At 57.7% G+C, this 26298-nt stretch overlaps 3 protein-coding genes across 7 annotated transcripts; 2 read left to right on the forward strand and 1 right to left on the reverse strand.

Annotated features, from left to right (window-relative positions):
• Positions 1-904: 904 nt before the first annotated feature.
• Positions 905-6068, reverse strand: ARL13A (ARF like GTPase 13A). The gene is made up of 10 exons (XM_071757902.1): positions 5878-6068; positions 5697-5797; positions 4574-4644; positions 4107-4356; positions 3700-3805; positions 3449-3624; positions 3263-3356; positions 2980-3184; positions 2556-2657; positions 905-2232 (listed from the first exon to the last, which is right to left on the reverse strand). The coding sequence occupies exons 2-10, from the start codon at positions 5753-5755 to the stop codon at positions 2156-2158; spliced, it is 1140 nt and encodes a 379-aa protein (XP_071614003.1). The 5' UTR covers positions 5756-5797; positions 5878-6068; the 3' UTR covers positions 905-2155.
• Positions 6069-7713: 1645 nt separating this feature from the next.
• XKRX (XK related X-linked) lies at positions 7714-19168 on the forward strand. 4 transcript variants are annotated; one of them, XM_071757435.1, is made up of 5 exons: positions 8191-8231; positions 9350-9451; positions 13723-14090; positions 16364-16623; positions 18096-19168. In XM_071757435.1, the coding sequence occupies exons 3-5, from the start codon at positions 13786-13788 to the stop codon at positions 18839-18841; spliced, it is 1311 nt and encodes a 436-aa protein (XP_071613536.1). In that variant the 5' UTR covers positions 8191-8231; positions 9350-9451; positions 13723-13785; the 3' UTR covers positions 18842-19168. The 4 variants fall into 4 exon arrangements, 3 of the variants coding, with proteins under 3 accessions (XP_071613537.1, XP_071613538.1, XP_071613536.1); XM_071757436.1 differs by lacking the exon at positions 9350-9451 and having other exon boundaries at positions 7714-8231; XM_071757437.1 differs by lacking the exons at positions 8191-8231; positions 9350-9451 and adding an exon at positions 7714-7899.
• Positions 19169-19296: 128 nt separating this feature from the next.
• NOX1 (NADPH oxidase 1) lies at positions 19297-25855 on the forward strand. Of its 2 annotated transcripts, XM_071757430.1 has the most exons (13): positions 19297-20351; positions 21275-21370; positions 22242-22352; positions 22459-22543; positions 22626-22768; positions 22851-23032; positions 23500-23638; positions 23740-23832; positions 24005-24240; positions 24320-24482; positions 24609-24755; positions 24962-25086; positions 25288-25855. In XM_071757430.1, exons 1-13 carry the CDS (start codon positions 20307-20309, stop codon positions 25412-25414), a joined length of 1692 nt encoding a protein of 563 aa, XP_071613531.1. In that variant the 5' UTR covers positions 19297-20306; the 3' UTR covers positions 25415-25855. The 2 variants fall into 2 exon arrangements, with proteins under 2 accessions (XP_071613531.1, XP_071613532.1); XM_071757431.1 differs by lacking the exon at positions 21275-21370.
• The last annotated feature ends 443 nt before the right edge of the window (positions 25856-26298 follow it).

Below are 26298 nucleotides of genomic sequence, written 5' to 3' on the forward strand. Positions count from 1 at the left end.
CAGGAGAAGTCCAGACTGTTACCTGGTGGCACAGAGTACCCAGTAATTAATATCTTTTGATTTATCTTTGATCACATAGATCTCAAGATCTCACTTCCGAGATGTTTTTGGCCTTGAGATAGATAATTTTTAACATGTGGCTGCTCACCTTTTAAAGATGATAAAAGTTTGTGCTCCCTGTTAGTGCAGACCAGGGCTGTCTCCTGGCAGCAGCAGGGATCAGCTGCTCTACGGCCATGGACACACCAGGATAAGGGGGTCTGATTTTGAAATATACTTGAACCACAAGCACCACATCATTCTGTCAGGGGAAAGTGTGTTAAATCAACCTAACCCATGTTTTACAGCTGGCTCCCAGGGAAGGTTTCATCCAGCTGCCCAGCAGCACCAGCCAGGCCAGCTCTGCCTCTGGACCAGCGTCTTCTTTGGCTATGGGTGTCCCCTGGAGCACACTGTGTCCCACAGGTGCCAGTGCCCATGCCAAGGAGATTCTGCCCAGAGCCTCAGGCAGCAGCAGAGGGAGCTGGAAGCTGCTGTCCCTCATGGATGCTCCCAAACCTGCTCAGCTCCCACCCCCAATGTGATTTTGGAGCCGCAGTGAACGAGGCTCAGTCCCAGAACAGCCATGAGCTGGTTTGGGTGGGCTTGGCTTTCTCTGAAACACAGTGGGTGCACATGAAGTGTCTGTTAGGGGCAAAACCACCCCAGAGATTGTTTGGTGCTTGCACTTTTCATCTTTGTCTCCCAATGGCCCTGCAAACATCCGTGACACGAGTGGAAGGAGCCTGCTGGGGTACACATGGCCCCATCTCACCTTGGGAGAAGGGGCTCTACAGTGTGCAGGGATCCCCTGCTTTGCCCCCTGCCCATCTTCTGCAGCCCCAGCATCAGCCAGAGACAAGGGTTCACGAAAATTGCTGTATTTACATCAGTATTAATTTGTTGCTCTTGTTATTTACAATTTATTTACAGTTAGTCCCTATAGTCACTAGCAATCGAATCTGGCAGAGTCAGGCAGAGCTTTATAGCAGTCCGACAAGGCAGAGCAGCAGGAGTTTCTCTTCTTTTCCCTTCTCAGCCCCACCAAGGGAAGGGCTGTACTGATTTTTCTTCCCCTGAGTCGTCAAGAGATTACCTGTTCACCAATAATCCGGAGGGCAGAGGTGACTCACCCTCTGCTGCTGAGCACAGCTCGAGTCCCAACGCTGCTGCAACTGGGGAGAGAAAACTGCTGCACCTCTGACACCCTGTGAAATGTTTCCAGAGCTGAAGAGTGGTTTCCCTGCACATGCACCCAGCCAGAGCTGGGGAGCATGAGCCTTTCAGCACACCCCAGTGTGGCTCTGGGTTGTGTTGGGATGCAGATGCTGCTTGTTCTTCCATCTCTGAGCACAGAGCAGGGACTGCCCAGGGCTGCAGGTGCCAGGTTGTCAGTAACTTGGGAGGACTTTGCATTGCCTGCAGGTCACCACTTGGGAGAATGGCAGGATCAGGAGGAACATTCCTTTCCTTTGAAGGAGCCTCCAGCAGCCTCCACCACCAGCTGGCATGGAACTAAGTAAGCTTTCACTGACTGGTTGCAAGGATGCACAGACAACATGGGTATCACCTTCCTCCACTGTGCCAGATGTGACTCAGGACAGGTGGAGCTCTTCCACAGGCCATCTGTGTCTGACCCCCACCTACACCAGCAGGAAATTAAGTTTGTCCAGGCAGCAGCCAGGGATTGACTGAGAGTCGAGCCAGCCCCTGAATTGTGAAGACAGCTTTGCCTGGGCCATGGGTTCAAGAGGCTTTTCCACTAGGCTATTTGCTTGGATCTTCCTCTCTTCCACAGACTCACTCAGGTTCAAACTGACTCTTCCACGGAATACTAACACAGGGTCAGCAAGTGGCTGGCTGTTTCCTTTTCAGCTGAGTTTGAAGCCTGGCTGACAGAGAGGAGTCTTACAAAGGGACTTTTGGCTCACTCCTGCAGATCCCTGGTTTTCAAGCCATTCATCAGACAATTATGCTGTTCATGTCCCCAAACCCATTGCCCAGGACTGCCAGCCCTGGCCAAGCACCCCAGAAATCCTGCAGGAGCATGGGTCCCACTGCTACTGCAGTCTGGAGTCCTCTGGGAACACGTATCTCCTGGGATGTGCCTTCCTGCTCAGGGAACAATGGCAGACTGCTGCCTCCTCTGCTCCTGCCTCATCTTCAAAGCCATTATCGCCCGGCGGTACAAGTCTGGGGAGAAAGAGAAAGGGTCAGGCACAGACCCAGGGGCTAAGATCCAGGGTCCAGCCTGGCAGCCTGTGCTGAGCAGGAAGAGAAACCCCAGGCTCCAGCACTGTGCACTTGCATGGCCTCTCTGCATCCCACCCACAGGCAGAGGTAGCAGCCTCTGCCTCAGCAACAGCCCTCCCCTTGCCCTGAAGCAGCCCTGCTTGTGCCTGTGCCCCATGCCAGGTGCCCCAGAGCCAGGGGCTCCTGCACAGATCACACCCTGCTGGCAGCAGGGCAGACTCTCCTGAGACTTTCCAGCAAAATCTGTCCCAGGGAATACCAACCAAAGGTGCTTGAAAACTCCTCACGCGGCTGCTCGACAGCGGGTTCCTGCGACTTGATTTTATTCTTGATTTTTTTCTTCTTTTTCTTTTTCATACCCTGTGCTGGATGGAGAAATACAACATTTCAGGCAGCACAACTGGACAGGGATGCTATTGTCACCAAACCAGCAGAGAGGACTGCCGCTGCTGGACCTGCAGACCACCATCACCTCTGTGCATCAACCCCTGTGGCAATGCTCAAATATATCTCTCCTCTTCCCCTTCCAGAATCCCTCTCAGTTGATCTGCAAGTAAAGCTCACAGAGATGTCGAGGACCAGTGGTCCAGCATACCACCATGCTTCTGGTTCCTAAAAACACTTCCAAGGGTGTCTCTGGGGGTCCTGGTACCAGTGGTGCCAGCAGTCCCCCACAGCCCGACTCACCTGGGTGGGGAGTGACAGTCCCGGTGGGCACGGACTCCTCCTGGCCCACTCTGTTGGGAGGCAACAGCCCCCCGGCAGCCCCTGCTCTGCTGTCACCCCCTCCTCCTTGTCCCTCTGGCTCCTCAGCTGGGCTTGGCTGCCCCGAGCTCTTTTTCCGCACCTTCACCTTCCTCTTCCTCCTCCCGAGGCCCTTCGTGCTCTCCTCCTGGACAAAGTAAAGGCGATGAGGGGAAGGTGGGATCATCCCCCTTCCATCCCTCCCCATCCCGGGGTGGTCACTCACCCGGGGAAGGAGGCGGCGGATTGGCCGCATCTGCCGGGACTCCCCCGTCTTCCCCGCGCCCTCTCGGACGTTCTCACCGGGGGACGGCGGTTCCCTGGAGGAGCGAGAGAACGGCGGGGAATGGCGGCGATCCCCAGGGGAGAAGGAGGAGGACGCGGACAACGACCCTCGGAGCCCCGCACCCACCTGCGGGCGGGCGGGCGGCCGCGGGCAGCCCGGGGGCTGGGGTCGGGCGGTGGATCCTGGGGGGCGGGCGGTGGTGCCGGGACGGCGGAAGAGGAACGGAGGAGCCAGCGTAACCCCTGCAAGGTGGTGCGGACAGGGCCGGCGGGACCGGGACCCCGCTTGGCAGCGCAGGGCTCCTGCGGGAATGGGGCAGGGTCAGCCCGAGAGGGTCGGGTGGCGGGGGTCGGGGAGCGGGGAAGCCCCGCACTCACGATGCGGCAGGGCGAGCGGTTTTCGTTAACCAAACGCTCCAGGGACAGGCGCTCGATCAGCTCGCAGGGCAGCAGAGCGGTAGCTGTGTCTTGCTTGTTGGCCAACCTAGGGTGCGGGGAGAACGGACCGTGGCCGTCACCCTGGCGTCTGGGCTCCTCGCCATACGATGAAAGGGAAAGCCGAGTGCTTTCTCCTGGTTTGGCGTTGCCTCAACCTTTACTGGGAACTGGAGCCCCCTCCCCAGCCTCCCTTCAGAGATGCTGCCAGCTCCCCATCACAGCCAGGGTCCCAGCAGACACCACATCCTCGCCTCAGCCCAGCAACACTCCCCACAGCCCCAGCAACAAGTTTCCAGTCCCTCTCCACCCCAAACCCTTTGGGTCACACCCCAGGGACTCGGCCTTACAGTAAAATGGGCTTCCCGGAGATGTCGGGATGACTCAGGACACGGCTCAGGACTTTGCGGGCCTCCTCCATCCGCCCCAGGTCACTGGAGTCCAGCACGAAGAGAACCCCGTGGGCTGCACCATAGTGACTGCGCCAGGCACTGCGGGAGCGCTGGGCCCCTGGCAAGTCCACCAGTGTCACCTCGAACCTGCCCACTCGCAGGCAGGTCTGGCCAGGCTGTGCCACGGGCAGCACCTCACTGGCCACAGCTGCATGAGGGGTGAGGGCAGAGAGCAGGCACAATGAGTCCAGCAGCAACCCAGCAACATCTTCCTCCTCCTGCCCTGCCCACATCATCTCTCCCTGCCCCCAGGGCATGGCCAGAGACCTGGCACTTCCCCCAGCCCAGCAGCTCTGATCCAGGGGTTTTGACCCTTTCAAGGCTCAGGCACTTGGTTGCAGAGACCCCAAAAGCTGCTTCCTCACCTTTCTCTATGTCCATGATGACAGAGGTTTTCCCCGCATTGTCCAGCCCCAGGACGAGGAGGGTCACCTTTCTGGGGAGTGACAACAGTGGGTGAGCATCCCAGGGAAAGGCTGTGCTCCCTGGGATACCATGAACACTGATGGCCCTGGGATTCCTAGCCAGGGGACTCTACCCAGGGCAGCCATGCAGGATGGGGTCACAGACTCTGCCTGAATTGGGGACAAGGGCAGAACAGTCTCTGGTACTCAGGATAGGGGGAGGGCAGGCACAGGGCACCTGGAGCCATCTTGGTACCATGGGACAGCTGCCCTGTGGAGCCTTCAGTGTTCTTCTCATGGCAAGGATTCCTTTTCTCATCATATAGGTTAAGCAATGATACACACAGGCCAAAAAAGGTTGTTCCTTGTATGCGAACAGTTAATGATTGCTTTTGGTGTCCTTCCTTGTCAGTGGGTTATTGGTACACAAAGGTAAAGAGAGGACAATACAAAGACAGTTTACGAGCTTCTGTCTGGACTCAGGAGGTTATTCCTGTTGCTAAACAGTCCTGTTCAGTCTCCAGCCATGCGCAGAACATTTTGCCTGTGGTTTGCAAGCCCCAGTAGTCATTCACAGTGTATTTTTCTTCCTTAAACATACAGACCAGGCTGCGTGGGCAGCACGACTCCACCTCCAGCATTATGGCAACTCGTCCTTGCTGGCAGGAGAGGCAGGAGAGGACCATAAACCCCCCCTCCCCACCCCCAGTGTCTCCCTGGGCTGGTGCAATGTCGTCCCCACAGCATGAGCTCAGGTGTCCCAAAACAGGCAAACGTGGCAGATGTTTGTTTCAGTTTATCCCCCCTTGGCTTTCTTGGAAAGGTGCTGAGGTTGCACCAGGGGAATCCTGCTGGGAGTGTTCCTGCATGCACACCCCTGCCTGCCCTGCTCCCCTCCTTGCCCAGCTCCTGCCTGCTGGAGGGGCAGCAAGGACACACATGTGCCTTGCTCCATGGTTTGGGAACTGTTTTTTGCAGGAGGCACCACTTCTGCAGTGTTACAGCATCAGTGCCCTTACCAATAAATGAAGGGGTAAATGCTGTTTCCTTCAGGTATCCCCAAGGCACAAACACAGGGACCTACCTGATGGGCTCCTGTACGGCCTGCAGCCACGACCAGCAGTTGGAGAACATGTGGAACATGCTTGGCAGCTCTGTGCAGATAGGATGTCCTCTCTTGGGCACCTACAAAGCATGCAGCCTGGCACATCCCAGTGCTTCATCCTCCTGCTTGAGCCTGGACCCCACAGCAGAGAACATCTCACCCCAGGGTGCTTCGTCCTGCAGCCCAGCACTGCTGCCTCCAGCCTGGTGCACACAAGCCAAGTCAGGGGACAAAAGCCAGAACCCCGGGCAGTACCCCATGGGCACTGACCCCCTGACCAGACTCTCCCCTGGCAGCCTCTTCTTACATCTCAGGAGCACCAATCAGGCTCTCACCCACTTGTCCCTGCTGCACATCATCTGCTCACATCCCTTTTGCGTAGCAGCTGCTTAAATCTAATCTGGATTTAAATTACTTACTCCTCACAACCTCTTTAATCCAGGCGGGTCGGTCCAGGCCGGTGGCTGCTGGGACACAAAGTACCATGGGGCTGCTGCCCATCACACTGCTCAGCACAATATGGCACAGAACAGCACAGCATGGCATAGTGTTACCCACCCAGCTGCACCCATGGTCCTCAGCAGCCTCACCCTGGCTTAATTGACTTGTGGTGGGGACAACGCTTGACAGCCCCTCTACGTGGGGCTTCCAGCTGAGTTTGTGTCTCCTGGACTGAAGGGCATCCCTGACTCCTCACTGCTGTGTGGACATTTCTCTGCAGCCCCTACCAGGAGCATCCCCTCACTGCCCACTCACTGATGCTGGACTGGAGGGCATCACCTGAGGCACTCTCTGAACAGCAGCAGGTCCTGTGCTGCTCAGAGTGGAAACAAAAACCAGCTTGAGAAGGTGTCTGGCTGAAAGCAGGGCAGTTGGGGAGGGGGGCTTTGTGATAGCAGGGCATGGAGCAGAGCCAAAAATGCCCCAGCTCCTTGACCTGCAGCCCCAAAGCTCTTATCTTGCTGCTTCCCCTAGCTGGGGCTGCCCTCCCTGGCATGCTGCCATACATGTGTGTGAAGGAGAAGCTATGTGGGGATGTCTGAGCTGCAGGAGCTTTGGGTGGGAGGAGAGCAGTCGAAAGGGATGAGGACATGAGACCCTCAAAAAGCCATAAGGATCCCACCAGCTCACATGAATCCACACTAAAACAACCAGTGCCAGCAGCACTACCTTGACCAACATCCCAGACATCAGTCTGAGATACTAAGATGCTGCCAGGCATGCTGCAGCTCTGGGACGGCCCCAGAGGTTCAAGCCCAGGCTGGGCACAGCCCCTCACTCCATCCCCACACACTGCTGGGAAGCTCAGGACCTGCCCAGGAGCCTTGACACGGGCAGGGAGCCACGTGTGGTTAATGATTGATGGAGGAAGTTTCCATCCTGATATCACCCATGCATGCAATGGTGTTTGGGGTGACTGCTCACACCCATGCTGCTGGTGGCTTGGCAGTGGCCTGGCCCAAGGACAGACCTTGTCCCCAGCCTGGTGGCCTTTCTTACTTGCTCCCTTGCCAGCAGCCTGCTGGGACCAGAGGCAGTGCCAGGTATGCAGGCAGCTCGGGGCCGGGAAGCCTTTGGCAGAATTAGCCTTAGCAGGGATGAAATGATTTGCTGGAAGTGTCACCCCCTGTCTCTGTCCCTCAGGGTGACACTGCCAAGGCAGGGGACAGGAAGAGAGATGACCACAGGTGCTATGAGTAAGGGAATTCCATATGGCAGGCAGCCATGGAGGCAGCAGCACGTCCTCCCTGAGGGGCAGCAAGAGCTGGTCTGCCTCTGGCACCCATGGATTTCCAGAAGTCTCTGAGTATGTGGAGCTTCTTTTAATGTAAGTGTCCAAAATGCCAGGGACTGGGAAATCCCCTGGGAGCCTGAGACAGCTCCAGGTCACCACTCTCCGTGAACACACACTGGGCTCAGAGGCTGGGAAAACCTCAAAATCCACCCTAAAAGTGACGAAACCCACAGTGGACTCTGGAGGGGTGGTACAAGGGCCGAGCCTGGATTGATGGGCACTTTGCCGGGCCTGGGCTCAGGTTACCACGCTGGCTGCTGGCCTTTTGCCTGCACCACTGCCTGGCCAGGCTGAGCCAGAGCCCCTCTGCCAGTGCCTCAGGGACCCCCGGGCAGTGCCAGTGAGACCCGCAGCAGCCGTCCGGGTTTCCTTGGTGACTGTTGCCAGGTGAGAAACTCTACGACAGAATTTATTATCTTGGTGTATAATCAGAGATGTTCCTCGCCAGAGCTGTTACTGAACCATGCCCCACCACCACTCTGGGCTGGACCCTCTAGTGCCACTGGTGCCAGCAGGAGCCCCCAGAGGAGAGCTGTGCCCAGGGCACCCGGGTTGCTCAGCCCCTGGCATTGCTTCCAGGAAGGCGGCACGTGTCTCGGGTCTATTTCTGCCCGCGGGAGTGTTGCAGGAAAGGAAAGGAAGAGAAACCACAGGGACCCTGGAGAAGCACAGATGGACGTGGGCTGGCTGGCTGCCCTGCCTTGGCTTCCTTAGATCCCGTGAGTACATGCCCAGGCTGGCATGGGGTACCCTAGGACCCCCACCTGGGACCCCCAGAGTGGGGACGATGGCAATGGCAGGACTGGGGAGCTTGCATGTGGGGAATGAAGGCTTGCAAGGGAAAGCAGTGGGCAGCAGATAGCTACAGGGGCTCCTGTAGTATTTACTGAGCTTTGAGATGTAGTGGCACTGAAACTGAGGTGATGACATGGGCCAAAAAGTCCTGGTGGAAATATGTGCAAGTTGTTCTGCTTTGCCTGGGACTGCATCGACTCTGCCCAAAAAGTCATCCACAGAAGGGCAAGGACAAGCACAGGCTTTGGGGAGGGACTCATCTTTCTGTTTAACTCATAAGGTGGTAGATAAGCAAACAGCCACATCGTCCCTTTAAATCCCAGCAGGGCTCCGGTGGCTAACGATAACCCTGGATCATACCAGCTCCTAAATCCCAAGAGCTAATTACAGGCAAACGCCCCGTGGTCAGGCTGGAAATGCAAGATAATTACAGCCTGTGCCCCAGAGACCTGTTGGCAATGAACCAGGGCACCAAGGATGTCTGTTGGCATGGTGGGCACGGTGCAACTCAGCCGCGCTCCCTGCCGCCATGTAAGCAACCATTTTGCAAGCTATTTTGGGCAAGGGAGGTTGTTTTTTCTAGAGCCCTCTTTGCTTCTCCAGCTCTAGTACCGGTAGCTGATTGCTTTTCACCCAGTTTCTGACCGGGTGCTTTCCACTCAGAGCACACATGAATTCCTGGGAGAGGCTTGGATTTCAGCACAAGCTCCTCTGCTGGGCTTTTGTTCTACTCCCTGCTGCAAGCGGCCAGCTTGCTCCTGTGCCATGCACACAGCTCCTTGATGCCCTGGCAATGGCTACAAGCTTTCCCCAGCCTCCTACAGTGGTTTTGCTTAAGAGCATTACAGCAGCTCCTGCTGCTTTCCTGCAGCAAAACGCCGGGAAAAAAAGGGTGTAAACCCTCCCTCCTGCCTGCCAGGATGCCTGGGCAGATGCAGGCGCAGGGTCAGTGTGCTGCCAGGGCTGTATACTCTTACAGTGGGTGGGGCCGGGGAGGGATTAGTTAATTAAAAGTAATTTTAACCCTACCTACCTGGTTTAGTGTTACAGCATTACCTGCTGCCTGTGCTGGGACTGTAGCCAAAGAGCCATGACTCCAAAGATGTGCAGTTATTGGAAAGACCTATAAGTGCACCTAAAGAAGGTAACTGTCTTGTCTTGCTGGAGAATTTAAGCCATGAGGCTGCAATGACACAGCCCGTGCTGCGGAAGCATCCCAGCTCTGGCAGCACCAAGCTCAGCAGTGGGTTGGTTCAGCCCAGCTTCCAGGCTGCGAGATTCAGGGGGATGAGGTCCTCAGGGCAGACGCAGGTTTTTCTCCCAGCAGGATACAGGAGTGAAGCTGGATAGGGAAACAGAGCAGCAAAAACAGTAGCATGATGAAGCCAATGGAAAAAAACATTTCTCCAACCATAAGCTAATACGCAGACTGCTGAGGCAGGAAAAAATACGTCTGAGTTATTCAGAAAGCAATGCAAAATCCAAACAGTTTAGGCTGTGAAGAACAGTCATTTGCAAAGCTATTACCAAACTAAGTAAAAAGATTCCTGGGAAACCCCCTGTTGCCAGCCCTGCTCTCAGTAGGGGAGGGATGGCTATGCTGAGGCGACACAATTTTGTCCCCTCCCCAGTGTATATTGAGCTGGAGAGCACTTTGTGATTCCCACTTGATCCAGTACATGGGGGCTTTGGGGAATCAACACATCCCCATCATCACTCCGTGTGCCACCAGCTGAATATTTCATCCGCAGCACAGAGTGGGAAAGTTTCAGATCCAAAAGGGTAGCTGGGGGTTGGGGCAGTACAGCCACCCCACACCCCGAGCAGCTGCCTCCACCTTTGCGTGCTGGGCTATATTTGGGAAGCCGGCAGCGTGCGCTTGGCGTGTTCCAGCGAGCGCTCAGGGAGTGATGTCTGCTCCGGGTCCTAGTGCAGTGCCAGTGCCTGGGGAAGAGGAGAGCTGATGGGAGCCTGCCGGCAGCTCTCCCCACCTGGGCTCTTTAAGAGCTTTGGCAGTGAGCTCCCTGCCATTTCCAATCAGCATTTCTCTTCTCCTTTTACAGGAGCTGAGCCGCCAGGCAGGAATGTATAAAGTAGACACGGCTATTTTCAGAATGGGAGCCGGTGAGGGTGCTGGCTCCCACCCGGAGTACAGCCCAGGCTGCCACACAAAAGAATCGGGGATTAAGAAAATAATGGAGCTGGAATGCTCTCCAGGACAGGGCAAGCGGCTGTGGGGAGAACTGACACTCATGTGGTGGCTGGACCCGGGCTGACTCCTGGAGCAACCCCGGGTGTGGGGAGACTCCTGGATGCTGGTGTCTGAAGCAAGATGTGAGGCAGGGGTTCGAGTGGCACCGTGCCACCCTTGGGCAGGGAAGTGTTCTCTCCTTCCCTCTACCTTTCGCTTCTATTACAGCACCTAACAGAGAGCATGCAAAATACATGAGCTTCTAGGTGCTTCTGTAACAGAAATGACTTTCAACCCCTCTAAATCCCCTCACTTTCCTAAGTGGTCCTAGAGGTGCCAGCACAGACCCTCCCTGTTGGGCACCTTGGGTTTTACCCTGACAGGCACATCTCTGGCAGCTTTACATAGCGCTGGAGGTCATTTTATTCATCCAGACCTCATCTCCACAGCCCAGGGGCTGCTCTGCTCCCAGGAGGTCTCAAACTGGGATTTGGCCAGGAGCTGCACACTCTGCTGGCCCAGGATCCAGCCACTGCACTTGGGAACAGCTGGGTGGGATGTCTCCAGCTCCGGGCAGCCCCTTCTGGCTTCAGCCCTGGTGGCTCGGTGACGGCAGTGTCCTGGGTGCCTGTCCCAAGCCGTGCTGAGTGCGCAGGCACTGGGCACAGGGAGTGGTGGCAGCAGCGCGGACAGGACCGCCCGCCGATGCTATCTGTGACACACAGGGCTTTTATGGCCTGCTGTTTACAGCGCTGAGCTGCGGGCAGGTATGGTTCAGCTTGAGGGGTGACTCACAGCGTGAGCCTGAAAACAACCCGCTGCCTCTGGCTTGGAGAATGGGATAATAAATGGTGTGGGAAGTGCTGAGAGGCTTCATCCCTCCATTTACCCGACAGCTGTTGGGGCTCCTGGAGGCAGGACTGGAATTCTTGACTGCTTAAACAATTGCTCTTAAGTATTTCATCATGAAGGAGGGAAAGATGAAATTAAAAATACGATGAGTTGGAGCCCAGGCATTGCTCTGCCGAGGGCTTGGTGACCTGCCAGACTCCTGAGGGATTCTTTTCATTTAGATGAATTCATGTTGCATCAATGCTATAAATTGCATGTTGCTATTGCTACTCATACAGAGGTGTGGGTGCAGCTGGCAGCTCCACACGATGTGCCATCACCAGCTGAGCACCCAGCTGGGATGTACTGGGGCCAGCAGACCGACTGCCCGTTCACATCTCCCACCCCGGCTGTCCACAGGGGCCACCCAGCTGGAGGGACGGCTCCTTCTGTCAGACAGTGTTCCCTTCACCCTCTGCCCTACTAGATCTTTTTTTTTTTTTTTTTTTTTTTTTTTTTGAAGAGGCTGTTTTCCAAAATGAGCTTGAAAATATGTAACTATCATACCAGAGCTGAGTGGTCACATGTAGGTCCTCCATCCCACCAGTCAGGCCAGTCCTGGTGAGCTCATAGTGTGTGTGGTTTCCTGAAGCAGCTGTTCAGTGTTGGAAAGAAAAGCTCTGAGCAGCTGCAGAGACTGGGATTGCTTCTGTGTGGGAGCTGCCCTCGGGAGAGGCAAGGCCTCCAAGGCTTTTGGTGGTTTTATTCCTAGCTCTGCTGCTGATAGGCCTGATAATCCTCATAGTGCTCGCAGCCCAGTAAAATGAGGGAAACTCATGAATGCAGTTGGAGAGGTTTCGTGCTTTGGGTTTGCATGTGGTTGGGTGAGTTATGGACACAGCATCCCTGCTGTTAGCGGGGGCACCACCTTGTAAACTGTCCTGCCACCTCTTGAAAATTACCTAAAACTTCCCAGTCTGCCTCAAGCAGGAATAACTGACAGACCTCAAACACTCCTTGCCTTGTCCTGTCTCTCCCAGCCAGTCGGCATGTGACCAGGCTGGACTGAGTAATCTGGCAGGGATGGCTGTGCAGGCAGCTGCCTCTTCTCCTACCACCTCTCATTACTGTAAGGCAGGCAGGGCTGGTGATGGGGCTGCCACGTGTGCTGGGCATAGCAGGGAGCCCCGTGGCTTCTCTGTTGGACAGAGAGGAGGAGATGTGGGGCTCAGCAGTGGGCTCAGCAATTGGACTTTTGGCTCCATCGTTGAGCCCATATATCCCATCACCTTGAAGGCAATGGGAGAAGCACCTCGTTGCTCAGCTATACTACCAGTTGGTTTTCACTACCTCCTATCTGGATGCAGGAGACATCCCCTGTTACATCCTAACCAAATCTTGAGGCCTACACACACACCAGCTGCCTGCTGGAGCCAAAGGGGTGCCCCTCTCATAGCTCAGCTTGCAAGATAACAAAACTCTTCCTGCTTGGCAACACCCTTCCTCCCACATGCTGCCACACAAAGAGTGGGGCCATGGGCTGGTGGGTGTCCTGGCCCAGCCCCATGCACCTTCCCTAGTGCTGGAGCTAAGGCTCAGTCAGCCTCTGGAGATTGGGGGGTGGGGGTGGCTGTAGGCAGTGCTCTGGCTGGTAAAAGCCACAGGCCCGGCTGTGGGCAGGGCTGGCACTCAGGCTGGCATCCCCTCCCATCCCGTGGTGGGACCCTGGGGTCCCTGGGGATGCCTGCCACCTCTCCCCTGGGGGAGAACCCCCCCATGTTTCTGCACCTTGAGGCACTTGTAGCTGCCAGGGCCCCATGGGACCAGGACTTGGTGGAGAGGTCCAAGGGAAGACACCAGAGTCTCAGGGGCACACAGGGTGTACCTGGAGGCTGGCAAGGCTACAGCTGGAAGAGTTGGGGCTCCCAGTGTGGGTGCAGCAGGGGCACCCTTGGCTGGCAGGGGGATTCTGGAGTGTGATTCCTGATGCATAGGCTCCCAGAAGTGACAGGACTCCTGGGTGGAAGATCCTGAGCAAAGCTGAAGGTGTTGCATCAGGGGTGAAGGTGGGAGTGTCCTGGAGCGAGGAACCTGGGCATAGCAGCGGGGGATCCCAGGGCAGGAGGGTGGTGAGCACGGCCGGGATCCCTGTGCTGGGGACGCGGGACGAAGGGACGAATCCCGGAGGAATGTCCTGCCCCCTGTGCCCGTCGGGGCGGGCCTGGAGCGCTGCCGGAGCTGCCCTCCCCGGGGCAAGGCTCGGCAGGGCTGGGCTGGGCTGGGCTCGGCGGGGCTGGGCCGTGGCCTCCCGTCGGGGTGCCGTGAGACGGGGTCCCGCCCCCCCGGTTCCCCGCCCCGCCCCGCCCGCAGCGCGGCTCTTGTCTCCGCTGCAGCCCGGGATGGCGCCGCGGCGGGGCTGAACGGGCCGGGCCGGGCCGGGCCGGGCCGGGGCCGGGATGGGGCTGGACGGCCCGAGCGAGGGCTGCCCGCCCGCCGCCACCGCCGCCCCGTCGCGGGCGAAGCTGCCGCTCGGCATCGTCTTCTCGACGGCGCTGTTCTGCGGGGAGGGGGCAGCGGCCGCCGTCCTCTGCTTCTCCTACGACCACTCCGACGACCGCTTCTGGCTCGCCCTCACCATCTTCTTCATGATCTGCCCCTCCGTCCTGGTGCAGCTCACCCTCATCTTCGTCCACCGCGACCTCAGCCGCGACCGCCCCCTCGTCCTGCTCATGCACCTGCTGCAGCTCGGGCCCATCATCAGGTGAGCGTGGCAGGGGACGAGGGGCCCCCGGCAGGGACGCGGGGATCCTCGGCATGTGACATGGGAATCCCCGGCATAGCATGGGAAAATCCCTGCATGGGACGCGGGGACCTTGGCAAGTGATGCAAGGACCGTGGCAGGGTGGCAAGGGGGGTGGGAAGCCACAGCGTGGGACATGGGGACCCCACCAGGGAGAGTGGGGACTCCCAGCAACGGACGTGGAGACCCCCAGGATGGGACGCAGGACCCGAGCAAGTTTCGTGGGTGCCTGATGAGAGCCGGGGCCGGGCAGGGCAGGGCACTACAGGCACTGGCTGTCAGCAGAAATCTGTCCCTGCAGCAAACCCCGGCGTGCCCATAGCTGCTCTCTGTACCCACTTGTCCCCGAGAACACTGCTGCTCCCGGACCACGGGGGTCTTATGCTCGGCCAGCCCTCCTCAGTGATGCTACAGTCCTGCTGGGGGTTGCTGCCTGCTTTCCTGCCTGCTGGATCCCCACTCCGGGCAGGATTCATCTCTCCCAGCCTGTTGCATCTCAGGTGCTCCGAAGGTTCTTTCTGCAGCGAGCGTTCCCCTCTGCCTTTGGGTTTTGCCATCGTCTGGCTCAGGCTGGAAGCACAGATGCAAATCGCAGCTGAAGTGCTCCAGGGTGAATTGGAGCCGGGGTTCTACCCTCTGGAAAAAGTCCCGGGCATGGGACAGGTGGAGGTTTAGGGACATGGAGGAGAGGTGGAGGAGCAGGGCTTTCATGGGAGCTGGGGGGCCACAAGACTCTGCTGGGGAGAGGAAGATGAGGGGGTGGATGTTGCGCAAGCCGAAGAAGTGCTGATCTCTCACTCCCTGGGAATGCTGCCCTGCCTCCCTGGGCTGTTGTCATCCTGGCCATCCCGCTCAGCAAGAGTGCACCAGGGGTGCAGTGGGTGTCATGGCAGAGCTGCTGTCTCTGGCAGGAAGGGCTCCTTCCCCAGGGTCATGCTGGCAGCCACAATTCAGGCCACGCTGTACCCACAGATGAAAAAACACACGGCCTGCACTGCTCTTCCTCCATCACCGGAAACCAGAAGGGTGACAGAGGTGTCCTCGTCACCACAGTTCATCCTCAGGGGTGGCTGGGGAGTCTCATCTCTGCCACCAGCCATGTGAAAAGTTGTGTGTCTACCACAGCCCATGCTGTCCCATGGTACTGTCACGGCTCTCACCACACTGGCTTCCTGAGATGGTTATGGGGATGCTTGGCTTGCTTGGCTCCACCCAGAGCTGCTCAGTGGAGCTTCTTCAGTTGACTCCTTGGGCTGCAGATGGAGTGCAGCATGGTGAGAAGGTCTGGCAGGGCACTAGGAGCCAGCTGGGACTGCCCCCAAAGCCAAGCTTCTGGTTGAAACCGTTTTCCCATTTGAGTTTGCAAGGAGCTATGAAAGCTGGCGTGACCTGGGCACAGAATTTATAAAAAAAAAAAAAAAAAAAAAGCATTACTTTTGGGTCTGAAACAGAGAAACTTCTGCTGTCTTGAATGCTCATCAGTAATTACATCCTGTTGGTCATGGGGCCAGCTGTCCCCAGGCAGGAGCCAAGTCTGTTGGATGGGTCCTCCACTTCTGCTCGCCCCTGACCCATGCACACCCACCTCATGGCTGCATGCAGTGGGGCTGGGGGTCTCACTGGCCTGGCAGCGTGGGAGAAACCCACCTCCCCTGCCCATACGTGAGGTGCCCTGCGGGGAAGGGGCTGCGGAAGCGCTGCCTTATCTGTCCATGTCACACCCGGCTTCACCCTGCGCTCCCCTTCCTGCCGTCCCCACCAAGTAGGAAGCCTTCTGCTCAAGAGGAGAGATCAAAGGCAGTATCAGAAAGTTTTTCTTGCCTCTGCTTAGAGGAAGAGATGTGTTTTGTGCAAGTGGGGAAAACAGAGCCCAAGGGAGATTTAACCCCTTCATGCAGCTATAGCTCCGACCAGAGCTGCGAGTTCTGTTCCCCTTGCAGTAATTGCTGCACCCCTAGCTGGGAAAGTTGTTGTCACTGTGCCCCACACGCTTCACCCTGAGTGCTGATGCATTGGAGCAGCCACCAGGCATCCCTTCAGTCCTGGTGTCACCCTACCCTCCTCCTGACACCCCAAGGCCAGGGGCTGCCCACAGTGGTGATGAAGAGTTGAGCCGTGCCCAGCAGGACCAGGGTCTGGCTGGCACCATGCAAGGGGGATGAGGGGAGGGGGGGGCTGGAAGTGCCGGGAGCAGTGGGGAGGCTGGAGGGGTGACAGCTGCCACATCCCCACAGGTGCATGGAGGCCCTGGTGGTGTTCTGCTTGTCGGGGAGGGAGGAGGAGCCCTACGTGACCATCACCCGCAAGCGGAGGCTGCGGAATGGCTATGAGGTGGAGATGGAGCAGGAGGTGGGGCACTCTGAGCGCCGGCTCGCCACCCACCGCAACGCCTTCAAGCGCATGGCAGTCATCCAGGCCTTCCTGGGCTCCACCCCGCAGCTCACCCTCCAGCTCTACATCAGCATCCTGGAGAAGTACGTCCCAGTTGCCCGAGGTAAGGGTGCCTGGCACAGTGGGCTCCCTGAGGCCATGCGGGTGAGACCCCCACAAGGGCATGGTGGCCGCTCTTTGGCTGCTGGTGGCATCCAAACCACTCCAGGGGCTTGCTGGGGGCATGGCCTCCATTGACACTGAAACATGAAGCATAACCTGCAGAGGATGGACGCTGTGGTTTGGTTTTCCCACAGCCAGACCTCTGATTTCCAGCTTGAAGGGAGGCTGGGAAGAGCTGGATGTCACCAAGATGCCAGGTTTTGCTCCCAGCCCCAGTGCTTGCAGATATCTGCCCTACAGAGATGTGCCACCCACCCAGTGCCTGTCCCATAAAGATGCTGTGTCGCTTTTCCAGGCCGCTCCAGTCTCCATTATTTACTGGGTTTTTGTGGCCAGCTACAGCTCTGCCTTCCTCATTGTCCCTCTGTTGGATCAACTTCTGAACCTTTCCCAATAGCCAGAGCTCCCAGCTTAGTGCTCCCAGGCTCCTTCTCCTGTGGTCTTTATGAGCTTGGGGGCTGGATTTGGAGGATGAAGCTTTTAAATCCAGCTCTGGCACGCCAACAAGGCAACAGGAGGCTCTTCCACCTTTCTGATTGTAGCACCTGGTGAAGGAGCTGCCCTTGCCCACCCCCGTCTCCTGGCTGTGCTGGGAGCTACAACCTTGCCCTCTGTGCCCACAGCAGCTGTGTGGAAAGGGGAACATGGGAGATGCACCACAGAAACCCCCTCCTGGGCCACATCCCTTTGCGAGGGCATTTTGGGCAGCAGGAACAGTGGAGGCAGGAGGATGAGTCCCAGTGCTCCTCCAGCAGCAGAGGTGGGAAGCAAATCCTGGTTGACATTTTTCTGGCTGTTTCCATGGACAGCCACTGCCACCAGCACAGTGTGACTGGTACTAGCCACATGCTTCCCTTTTCCTCCATCACGGTTTTCCTGTCTGTGCTGAGTGCAAGCAGACACTGATGTTCTGTGGGAATGATCTGGGCTTTGCAGCCCCCAGACAAGGGTGGCTCTTGAGATGTTCCTGGAGAGATCAGTAGGCTATAGGGTCTAGATCTTGGTCCAGGTGAGGGCAGAGCAGTGCTTGCAGTAGAAGCCATGCCCTACTCTGCTTTGAGCAACTTTTCTTGCACACAGCAGGGGAGTTGGTGCCTGCTTCAAGCACAGGAAAGGCCCCAGTTTGGCAGAGGCTTCAGGTTTGTTGGTGTAGGGAGAAAATCCAGGAGCAGAGCCTCCTGCTGCCTGCAGCTTCCCCCATAACCACCCCAGCATGTGGTCTGCCACCATGAGCTGCCCCAGCAGTGCTGACACTGAGCCTCCTGCTGCAAGCCCTGGTGCTGGGCACCCTGTGTGTGGCACCAGGGACTGGCACCCTGTGTTTTGCTCCCTGGGGTGGCACCCAGCCAAGAGTCAGGGCACACAGCCAGGTCCTCCCCAACACTTCCTGACTCCTGTCCTTTCCCTCTGCAGCCGTCCTCATGGGCATCTGCCTGGTGTCAGTCACCTACGGGGCTCTTGTCTGCAACATCCTGGCCATCCAGGTCAAGTATGATGACTACAAGGTCCAGCTGCGACCATTGGCCTTCCTCTGCATCGTGCTGTGGCGCAGCCTGGAGATCTCCACCCGCGTGGCTGTCCTCGTGCTCTTCAGCACCGTCTTCAAGCACTGGATCATCCCCGTTGCCCTGGCCAACCTGCTGGTCGTTTTCTTCCTGCCCTGGGTGCAGTTCTGGCGGAGCGGCACCCGCCTGCCCGACAACATCGAGAAGAACTTCAGCCGGGTGGGCACGGTGGTGGTGCTCTGTGCCTTTACCCTCCTCTTTGCCGGCATCAACATGTTCTGCTGGTCAGCAGTGCAGCTCAAACTGGCCGACCGGGACCTCATTGAAAAGTCACAGAACTGGGGCCTCCTGGCCGTGTATTACGTGGCCCGGCTGGTGGAGAACACGGCCCTCGTTGTCCTCTGGTACTTCTTTAAGACAGATGTCTACGAGAACATCTGCACGCCACTGCTGGTGGTGCAACTGCTCCTCGGTTACTGCCTGGGTATCTATTTCATGCTCCTCTTCTTCCAGTACCTTCATCCCTGCCGCCAGCTCTTCAGCCACAATGTTGCTGACTTCCTGCACTGTGTCTGCTGCCGACGGCGCCTGCCGGGGACCCCTCTGCGGCTCCAGCCACCCCATGAGCCCGGGGTGAGGCACAGCATCGTCTGAGGGACGGCCACCACTCAGCTTCTCTGGCTGGCTATGGACACAGGGACAGGCAGCGTGGGGCCAGAGGGGGATGATGGCACAAGCCGTGCCAGAGGCACCTGTGCCGGCAGGTCCCAGGGTGTCCCCATGGTGGCACAGGGACAGAGCGTGCCTGCGGTCCTGGCATTGTGCACATGGACACAAAGGATTTACGGGGTGCCTGAACCACCTGCCATGTGTGACACAGCCCCTGAGGTGCCCCTACCCCCCCTGCTGTGGTACACATGGTGACCTGGGTGCCCTGGGTGCTGTCAGGACTGTTTTTAGCAGTAAAGAAACTTCGTGGTGGCTGCGTGTCCGGGTGCTGGCGGGTGGCCGGTGACTCAGGGAGAGGGTGGGGACCGTCCCTCTGGGGCTGGCACGGGTGTGCACACCCACTGCCCACGTAGCCCACGCAGCAGTGGGCACCTGGATGGGGTTGTGACGGTGGGAAGTGAGGATGGGGGGGAGCTCCTGCAGGGAGTTGGGGAGATGAAGGAGCATGGCAGGATGAGGGCCGGCCTCATCCTGTGCCTCCATCAGCAAGGATGTGGCTGCAGGCCAGGAGCAACCCGGCAAACCAGCAAGGAGCCATCCTGCCCAACCTGTTCCTCCAGGCTGGAGGCCCCGGCCCTGGCTGCTGTTCTATTCCCAGCAGGACCATCAGGCACTGCGGGGCTCAGGACCCTGCAGTGGAAGGCAGGCAGGAGGGGCAGCTGGCAGGGCAGTGGGGATGCTGCTGGGACCCAGACATCCCAGCCCCAATACAGGAGTGTGACTCCCTCCCGCCCCCAGTGCCCATTTTTGAGGTCAGCTCAGTTTGGAGAGTGCTGGGTGCCAGGCTGGGGGTCCTCAGTACCCCTGGGATGCCCATGGAGATTCAGCACTGCTGCCACTTGGTCTTAATTCACCCACCCTGGAGTGGTTCCCTGGACCCTGCATCTGTGTGGTGCTGTGACCCCAGGCTGCTTCTCCTCCTTTGGTGTCTTGCAGTGAAAGCTGGCCATGGCAGCCCGGGAATGGTACATCTCTGACTTCCCCCCCCCAGGAAATTAATTCCTACCTTAAAGAATAAAACCAACCTTTTTGCCCCCAAACATTGCAAAAAAAAACAAAAAAAAAACAACAACAGAGGAGGAGCAGCCCAATGCCCCGCAGCACCCAACTGTGGGGCCGTAGGGGACCCCTCAGGGATGAGCCCTCAACGGGACTGGTTTCAGGGCTGGCGGATGGGCCAGCCCACCCCGGTTTCCTGGAAGGTGGCCTTTGAAACCTCCCGGCATTTCCTGAAAGGCTTCTCGGGGGAAAGTCCCCAGGGTGCCGTTCCCCAGGCCGGGGCTGCTGCGCCGCCTGCCTTCTCCATAAAACGGTGGTCAGACAGCAGCAGGCAGCAGCAGACAGACAGACAGCAGCAGACAGCAGCTGGACAGAACCGGGACATTGGACCATGGGCAACTGGCTGGTCAACCACTGGTTCTCGGCCGCTGTACTGGTAAGAGTGTGGGGCTGGGGGTGCTCTGCCGGGAGGGGCAGGGGTGATGCAGAGGGTGATGGGGGTTACATGGCTCCTGGCAGCTTGTGGGGGCTGCCTATCCAGAGGACCAAGCATCCCCTCTGCTCAACCAACATGCAACTCCCAGGAAAGTTGAGTCCTGCTACAAAACTTAAAAATGCCACTGCTTTGCCTGGATGGTTTGGCCAGGAGCCTTCCAGGTCCCTCATGTCTCCACATGGGAGCTGGAGGCTCCATGAGAGCCTGAGCTGGGGTGAGGAGCCTGCACCACAGGGACCATCTGCCAGCTCAGTGCTGTGGCATCACTGGTATAACGGGGCTTACCCGATGCCTGGTGATGTGTGAGGAGCTGCAAATGCTTGCAAAAATCTGTTTTTTTCAGAAAACCTTGTTATTTTAATTTTTTTTAATTACTTTTAAAAATGAGCAAACAAAAAAAAAAAAAAAAAGCCAAGGGCAAGGCAGAGTGGTTTGGGGAGCTCTGCAAAAATACAATGGCTGTGAGAGAGGCCATTGTGGGGAGCAGCAGGATCAGGCAGGGGACAGCAGCACGGTGGGGCTGGGTGAGCCAGTGCCCTGCAACATTTCCTTGTCCTCGAGACTTCCCCAGGGGAGCCCCAACCACCCTCCGGATCTGTCCTCCTGCTAGACTTGCCTTTTGTCCTTCCTCGTGTGTGTGTGGATGATGTACAGGGACGTGAGTGACAAGTCAGTTATTTTGCAAGACTCCCACCGCCCTCCCCACCTTTGCCCCTCTGTCTCAGCCCCATGCATGCCATGGATGAGGAATCAGGAGGGGTTGTGCTGTAGTAGTGCCTTCCAGCTGCACCCACACCCAAGTTCTGTGGGTGAAGGGGGTCCTGGGCTGGGGTCTCTCATGAGGCTGTGGCTTTCCCCCACAGGCAGCCTGGCTGGGCATCAACATCTTCCTCTTCACTTACTATTTTCTGTTCTTCGACCGGGACGAGCAATACTTCTACACCAGAGCCATCCTTGGGGTAAGGTTTGCCCCAGCACACGTGACCCTCAGAGCCCCCCTGGAGTGGGGTGAGGGCTGCAGGACCCCATGCCCATTCCTTGCCCTGTCCTCTTCTAGCCTGACATCTCTTCTTCCCAGTCTGCAGTCTGGTGTTCCTCCATGCTGGTCCCTATCTTGGTCCTTGTCCTGCCCCAACCCAGCATCACCCCAGCCTGGCGTTGCTCCCTCCCACCCCTCAGACCAGCCCCGTGGCCCCTCACTACAAGAAAGACATTGGAGTGTGTCCAGAGCAGAGCAATGAAGGTGGTGAAGGGTCTGGAGCTCAAGCCTTAGGAGGAGTGGCTGAGAGAATTGGGATTGTTTAGCCTAGAGAAGAGCAGGCTGAGGGGAGACCTTTTCATTCTCCACAATGGCCTGAAAGGAGGCTGTACTGAAGTCAGGGGGTCACTCTCTTCTCTCAAGTAATTGATGATAGGACAAGAGGAAATGGTCTCAAGGAGAGGTTCAGATTGGATATTAGGAAAAATTTCTTTACTGAGTCAGTCAGGAAAAGGTTATCCAGGGAAGTGGTGGAGTCACCATATCTGGAGGTGTTAAAAAAACATGGGGACATAGCACTCGAGGGCATGGTTTAGCTGGCTGGTGGTGTTGTATTGACAGTTGAACTCAATGGTCTTAGAGGTCTTTTCCAACTTTAATGATTCTATAATTCTATGATTCTACAATCACTCCCTTACACTCCCCAGCTTGGAATTGCTCCACTCCAGCTCAGTGTCCCTTGGCCCCATCACATCCCAGTCCCTGCACATCACCATGCTAGGCAGCAGAGCTGTAGACACACATAACCCCCTGCAGCAGCCAGCAGCCCTCACCCTTTCCCTTCTCCCCAGCCTGCCCTAGCATGGGCACGAGCATCAGCCAAGTGCCTCAACTTCAACAGTATGCTGATCCTGCTGCCTGTCTGCCGCAACCTCCTCTCCTTCCTCCGTGGGACCTGCTCGGTGAGTGCCCCACAGTGGCACAGACAGGGCAGACATCCCCATCCCTGTCATCCCTTTCCCCACTTCTGTCCCCATCCCACTGCGACACCACCGCCTCTCCCCACAGTGCTGCCGGCGGACGCTGCGGAAGCAGCTGGACCACAACCTCACCTTCCACAAGCTGGTAGCCTACGCCCTGGCCCTGCTCACAGGTATGGCCCACGTCATCTGGGCTGGGGCATGATGTGGGGACTGGGAGGCGGGCAAATGGGTGACTGCCTGTCCCCTGCCCAGCTGTGCACACCATTGCCCACCTCTTCAACCTGGAGCGCTACAACCAGAGCCAACAAGCCACTGACCGCAGCCTCCCTGCTGTCCTCTCCAAGATGCACCTGCAAGACAACAAGTGGCTGAACCCCATCCATTCCAACCACACTGTGAGTGTCAGCCCTGGCAGCCACCCCCCCCCTCGCCACCCTCTGTCCCCTGCCTCCCTGACCCATCCTGCCACCCCTCCAGACCGTCGAGTACGTGACCTTCACCACCATCCCCGGGCTGACGGGGGTGATCATCACGCTGGCACTGATCCTCATGGTCACGTCCTCCACCGAGTTCATCCGTAGGAACTACTTTGAGGTCTTCTGGTACACACACCACCTCTTCATCATCTATTTTGCCGGCCTTCTCTTCCATGGCATCGCGTAAGGCTCCTCACCACTCCCCATGGGCAGACCAGAGAGGAGCAGGGATGCAAACCCCACTGGGACAGCCCCACAAACCCCACTAGAGCAGTGTAGCAGAATGTTTAGAGGAATGGCCTGAGCATGTGTACACAGCCCCATGTTTGAGGCACTCAGGTGCTAATTGGGTGGGGGCAGAGGCTTAACACAGGTGGGCCTAACACAAGCTCACGCCTCCCACCTCGGAATTAACACCTGAGTGCCTCAAACATGGGGCTGTGTACACACGCTCAGGCCATTCCTCTACACATTCTGCTACAGAGCAGCCCCACAAACCCCACTGGGGCAGCCCCGCCTGCACCTGGGGAGGGTCCAGCAGGGCTGTGGACCTCCCTGCCCGCCTTGTGCCCCCCAGGACAGGTGGCACGGCTTAGCCCTGGCTGGGGAGCAGATTCCAAGCCCCAGACTCATCTCTCTCCTCCTCACAGCGGGCTGGTGCGTGGGCAGACAGAGAAGAGCATGGCAGAGGTGCATCCCCATCGCTGTGCCCTCAACCTCACCCATAGGGACCAGAACTGCAGCCATGACTGCTGCAAAGACCCCGAGTTCGGGAGCATCCCTGCTGAGGTAGGGCCATGGTGGGACAGCTGCAGGGGGCAGAAACCTTTCTCTTGCCTTTAGTATGCTCCTGCCCTAGTTTGTCCCTTTGCTCTCCTCCATCCCTGCAGTCCTGGAAGTGGGTCCTGGCCCCCATCCTCCTCTACATCTTTGAGCGGATCCTCCGGGTCTGGCGTTCATGGCAGAAGGTGGTTGTCACCAAGGTGGGTGGTGCAGGAGCCTGTGCCTACTGCCACGTCCCTCCCTCGCAGCCACCAGTGCTGCAGCTCCTCACCAGGGTGGCTGTGGGAGGGGACCTTTGGGCAGCTGCTGTCAAAGGTCCTTGCCCAGGGACAAGAGCCAGGCTGGGCACTGAGCCCCATCCCTGCCCCCCAGGTGGTCATGCACCCTTCCCGCGTGCTGGAGCTGCAGATGAACAAGAGGGGCTTCAGCATGGAGGTGGGGCAGTACATCTTTGTCAACTGCCCCACCATCTCCCTGCTGGAGTGGCACCCCTTCACCCTCACCTCGGCACCCGAGGAGGACTTCTTCTCCATCCACATCCGGGCAGCTGGGGACTGGACAGAGAGTCTCATTGACACCTTCCAGCAGCAGAAGCCAGAGATGCCCAGGTAGGTTGGGGAGCACCGGAATGGACTTTCCAGGGATTTGGAAAGGTTGTACCTCTCACCCAGGCCTTCCCTTGGCCAGGATCAAGGTGGATGGCCCCTTTGGCACAGCCAGTGAAGACGTGTTCCAGTACGAGGTGGCCATGCTGGTGGGAGCAGGCATTGGAGTCACCCCCTTTGCCTCCATCCTGAAGTCCATCTGGTACAAGTTCCAGCAGGCTGACCAGACCCTCAAGACCAAGAAGGTATGGGGTGTTCCATGGGATCAGTCGTAGGTTTCTTTGTGCTGGCCTTCCCAGTCCTTGACATTGTATCCTTCCACAATCCTGCTCTGCTTCATCTTGAACAATGCCTCTCCTCCTGCATCCCAGATCTACTTCTACTGGCTCTGCCGGGACACTGGAGCCTTTGCCTGGTTCAATGACCTGCTTGCTTCCCTGGAGCAGAAGATGGCTGAGTCAGGCAAGGCAGACTTCCTCACCTACAGGCTCTTCCTCACCGGCTGGGACACCAGCATTGTGAGTTGATCACAGGCAGATGTGTCTGCAAAGGGGGAAACAGGGTGGGCAATGCTCACAGGAGTGGCAGAGCAAGCACATCAACAGCTTGCAGGCAGAGTCCAGGAGTGGTGTTTGGTGAGCATCAGCAACAGCTGCTCCTCCGTGGTGAGGGGCTTGAGGTGGGCTCACGGGTAACAAGTCCTCACCATCCCTGCTCTGCCCAGGTCAACAACGTGGCACTCCACTTTGACACTGCTACAGACACAGTCACAGGCCTCAGGCACAAAACCATCTTCGGGAGGCCCATGTGGAACAGCGAGTTTGCGGCGGTGGCTGCAGCTCACCCCAGGTGAGAGCTGGGCAGGGGTTTGGTGTGCTAGAGCTGGGAGGCACCTTCTCCTCCCTGGCACCCAGCACCAGACTGAGCAGCACTGGCTTTGGGAGAGGGGTGCTCATCACCTGCAGGTTGCAGGGAACCCCCCCAAAAAAATCTTGAATCAGTTTTCCCTGAGCCACCCGCCCTGTGCTGATGTCCCTGTGCTGTGTGCAGGTCAGTGGTCGGTGTGTTCCTCTGTGGGCCAGCAGCCTTGGCAAAGAGCCTGCAGAGATCTTGCCAGCAGTACTCCAGCCTGGATCCCAGGAAAGTCAAATTCTACTTCAACAAGGAGAACTTCTAAGTGGCAGCTGGGCTGGGACTCCAGCGAGCTGGGGACACTGCCAGTCTCGTCTCACCTCACCTGTGCCAGAGCATGGCCAGGGATAAGCATCTGCACCAAAGCCAGGCATGGCATGGCAAGACGTCCTTCTCCATGAGAAACTCCAGGGTCAGCGACTGCTGCCTTCTTGACCCAATCTACAAGGGGTCGCCACAGGGGAAAGCAGGACTGCAGCTCCTCATGGCCCACTGAGGAAGCAGAGGGAGGTGCTGCAATGATGCTGCTGGAGCAGCAGGAAGCAGCGGGAGTGCCCAGCAGGCTGGGCAGAACGACAGGATGGGGATGGATGGGAGAGGGGCACACTGAGCAGGCCCTGGGGGCCAAACCTGTCTCTCTGGGATTAAAGTGTCTTTTGCATCAGACAGTCTTCCCTTTGCAATAAAAGCTTCTATGGCAACTCAAGTCAGTGCGGGTGCAGGGCAGCAATAAAAGAGCTGATTCACAGCCACTCTCCTGAGCGCAGGGTGAGGCACTGCCAGGGCTCACTGCCACCCCCTGCAGTCAGTGCACCCCCTGCCAGGCACACACCAGCGCACAGACTGACCCCGAGCACGGCTCAAAGGCAAAAAATTCTGCTCAAGCACGTGCAGGGAAGAAGGGAAAACCCACCCTCGGGGAGTAGGTTCATGTGGTAAGTGATACAGCAATTGGATACGCAGCCCTTCCCACCTGGCTGGCAGGGATGGAAAAAAGAGCCCTTCCCCTGCACCCTTGTGAGCAGCTATGAGCAGCACGAAATGTAAGAAACCCCAGGAGTAGTTCTTGACCTGGTGCTGGGGAGATGGGAGGAAGGCAAACGGGTGGGGCCAGCCTGGAGCCAAGCAGGAACCTGACTGTCCTGCTCT

The sequence above is a fragment of the Heliangelus exortis genome, chromosome 14, assembly GCF_036169615.1.
Source record: "Heliangelus exortis chromosome 14, bHelExo1.hap1, whole genome shotgun sequence".
NCBI classification, from domain to species: Eukaryota; Metazoa; Chordata; class Aves; order Apodiformes; family Trochilidae; genus Heliangelus; species Heliangelus exortis.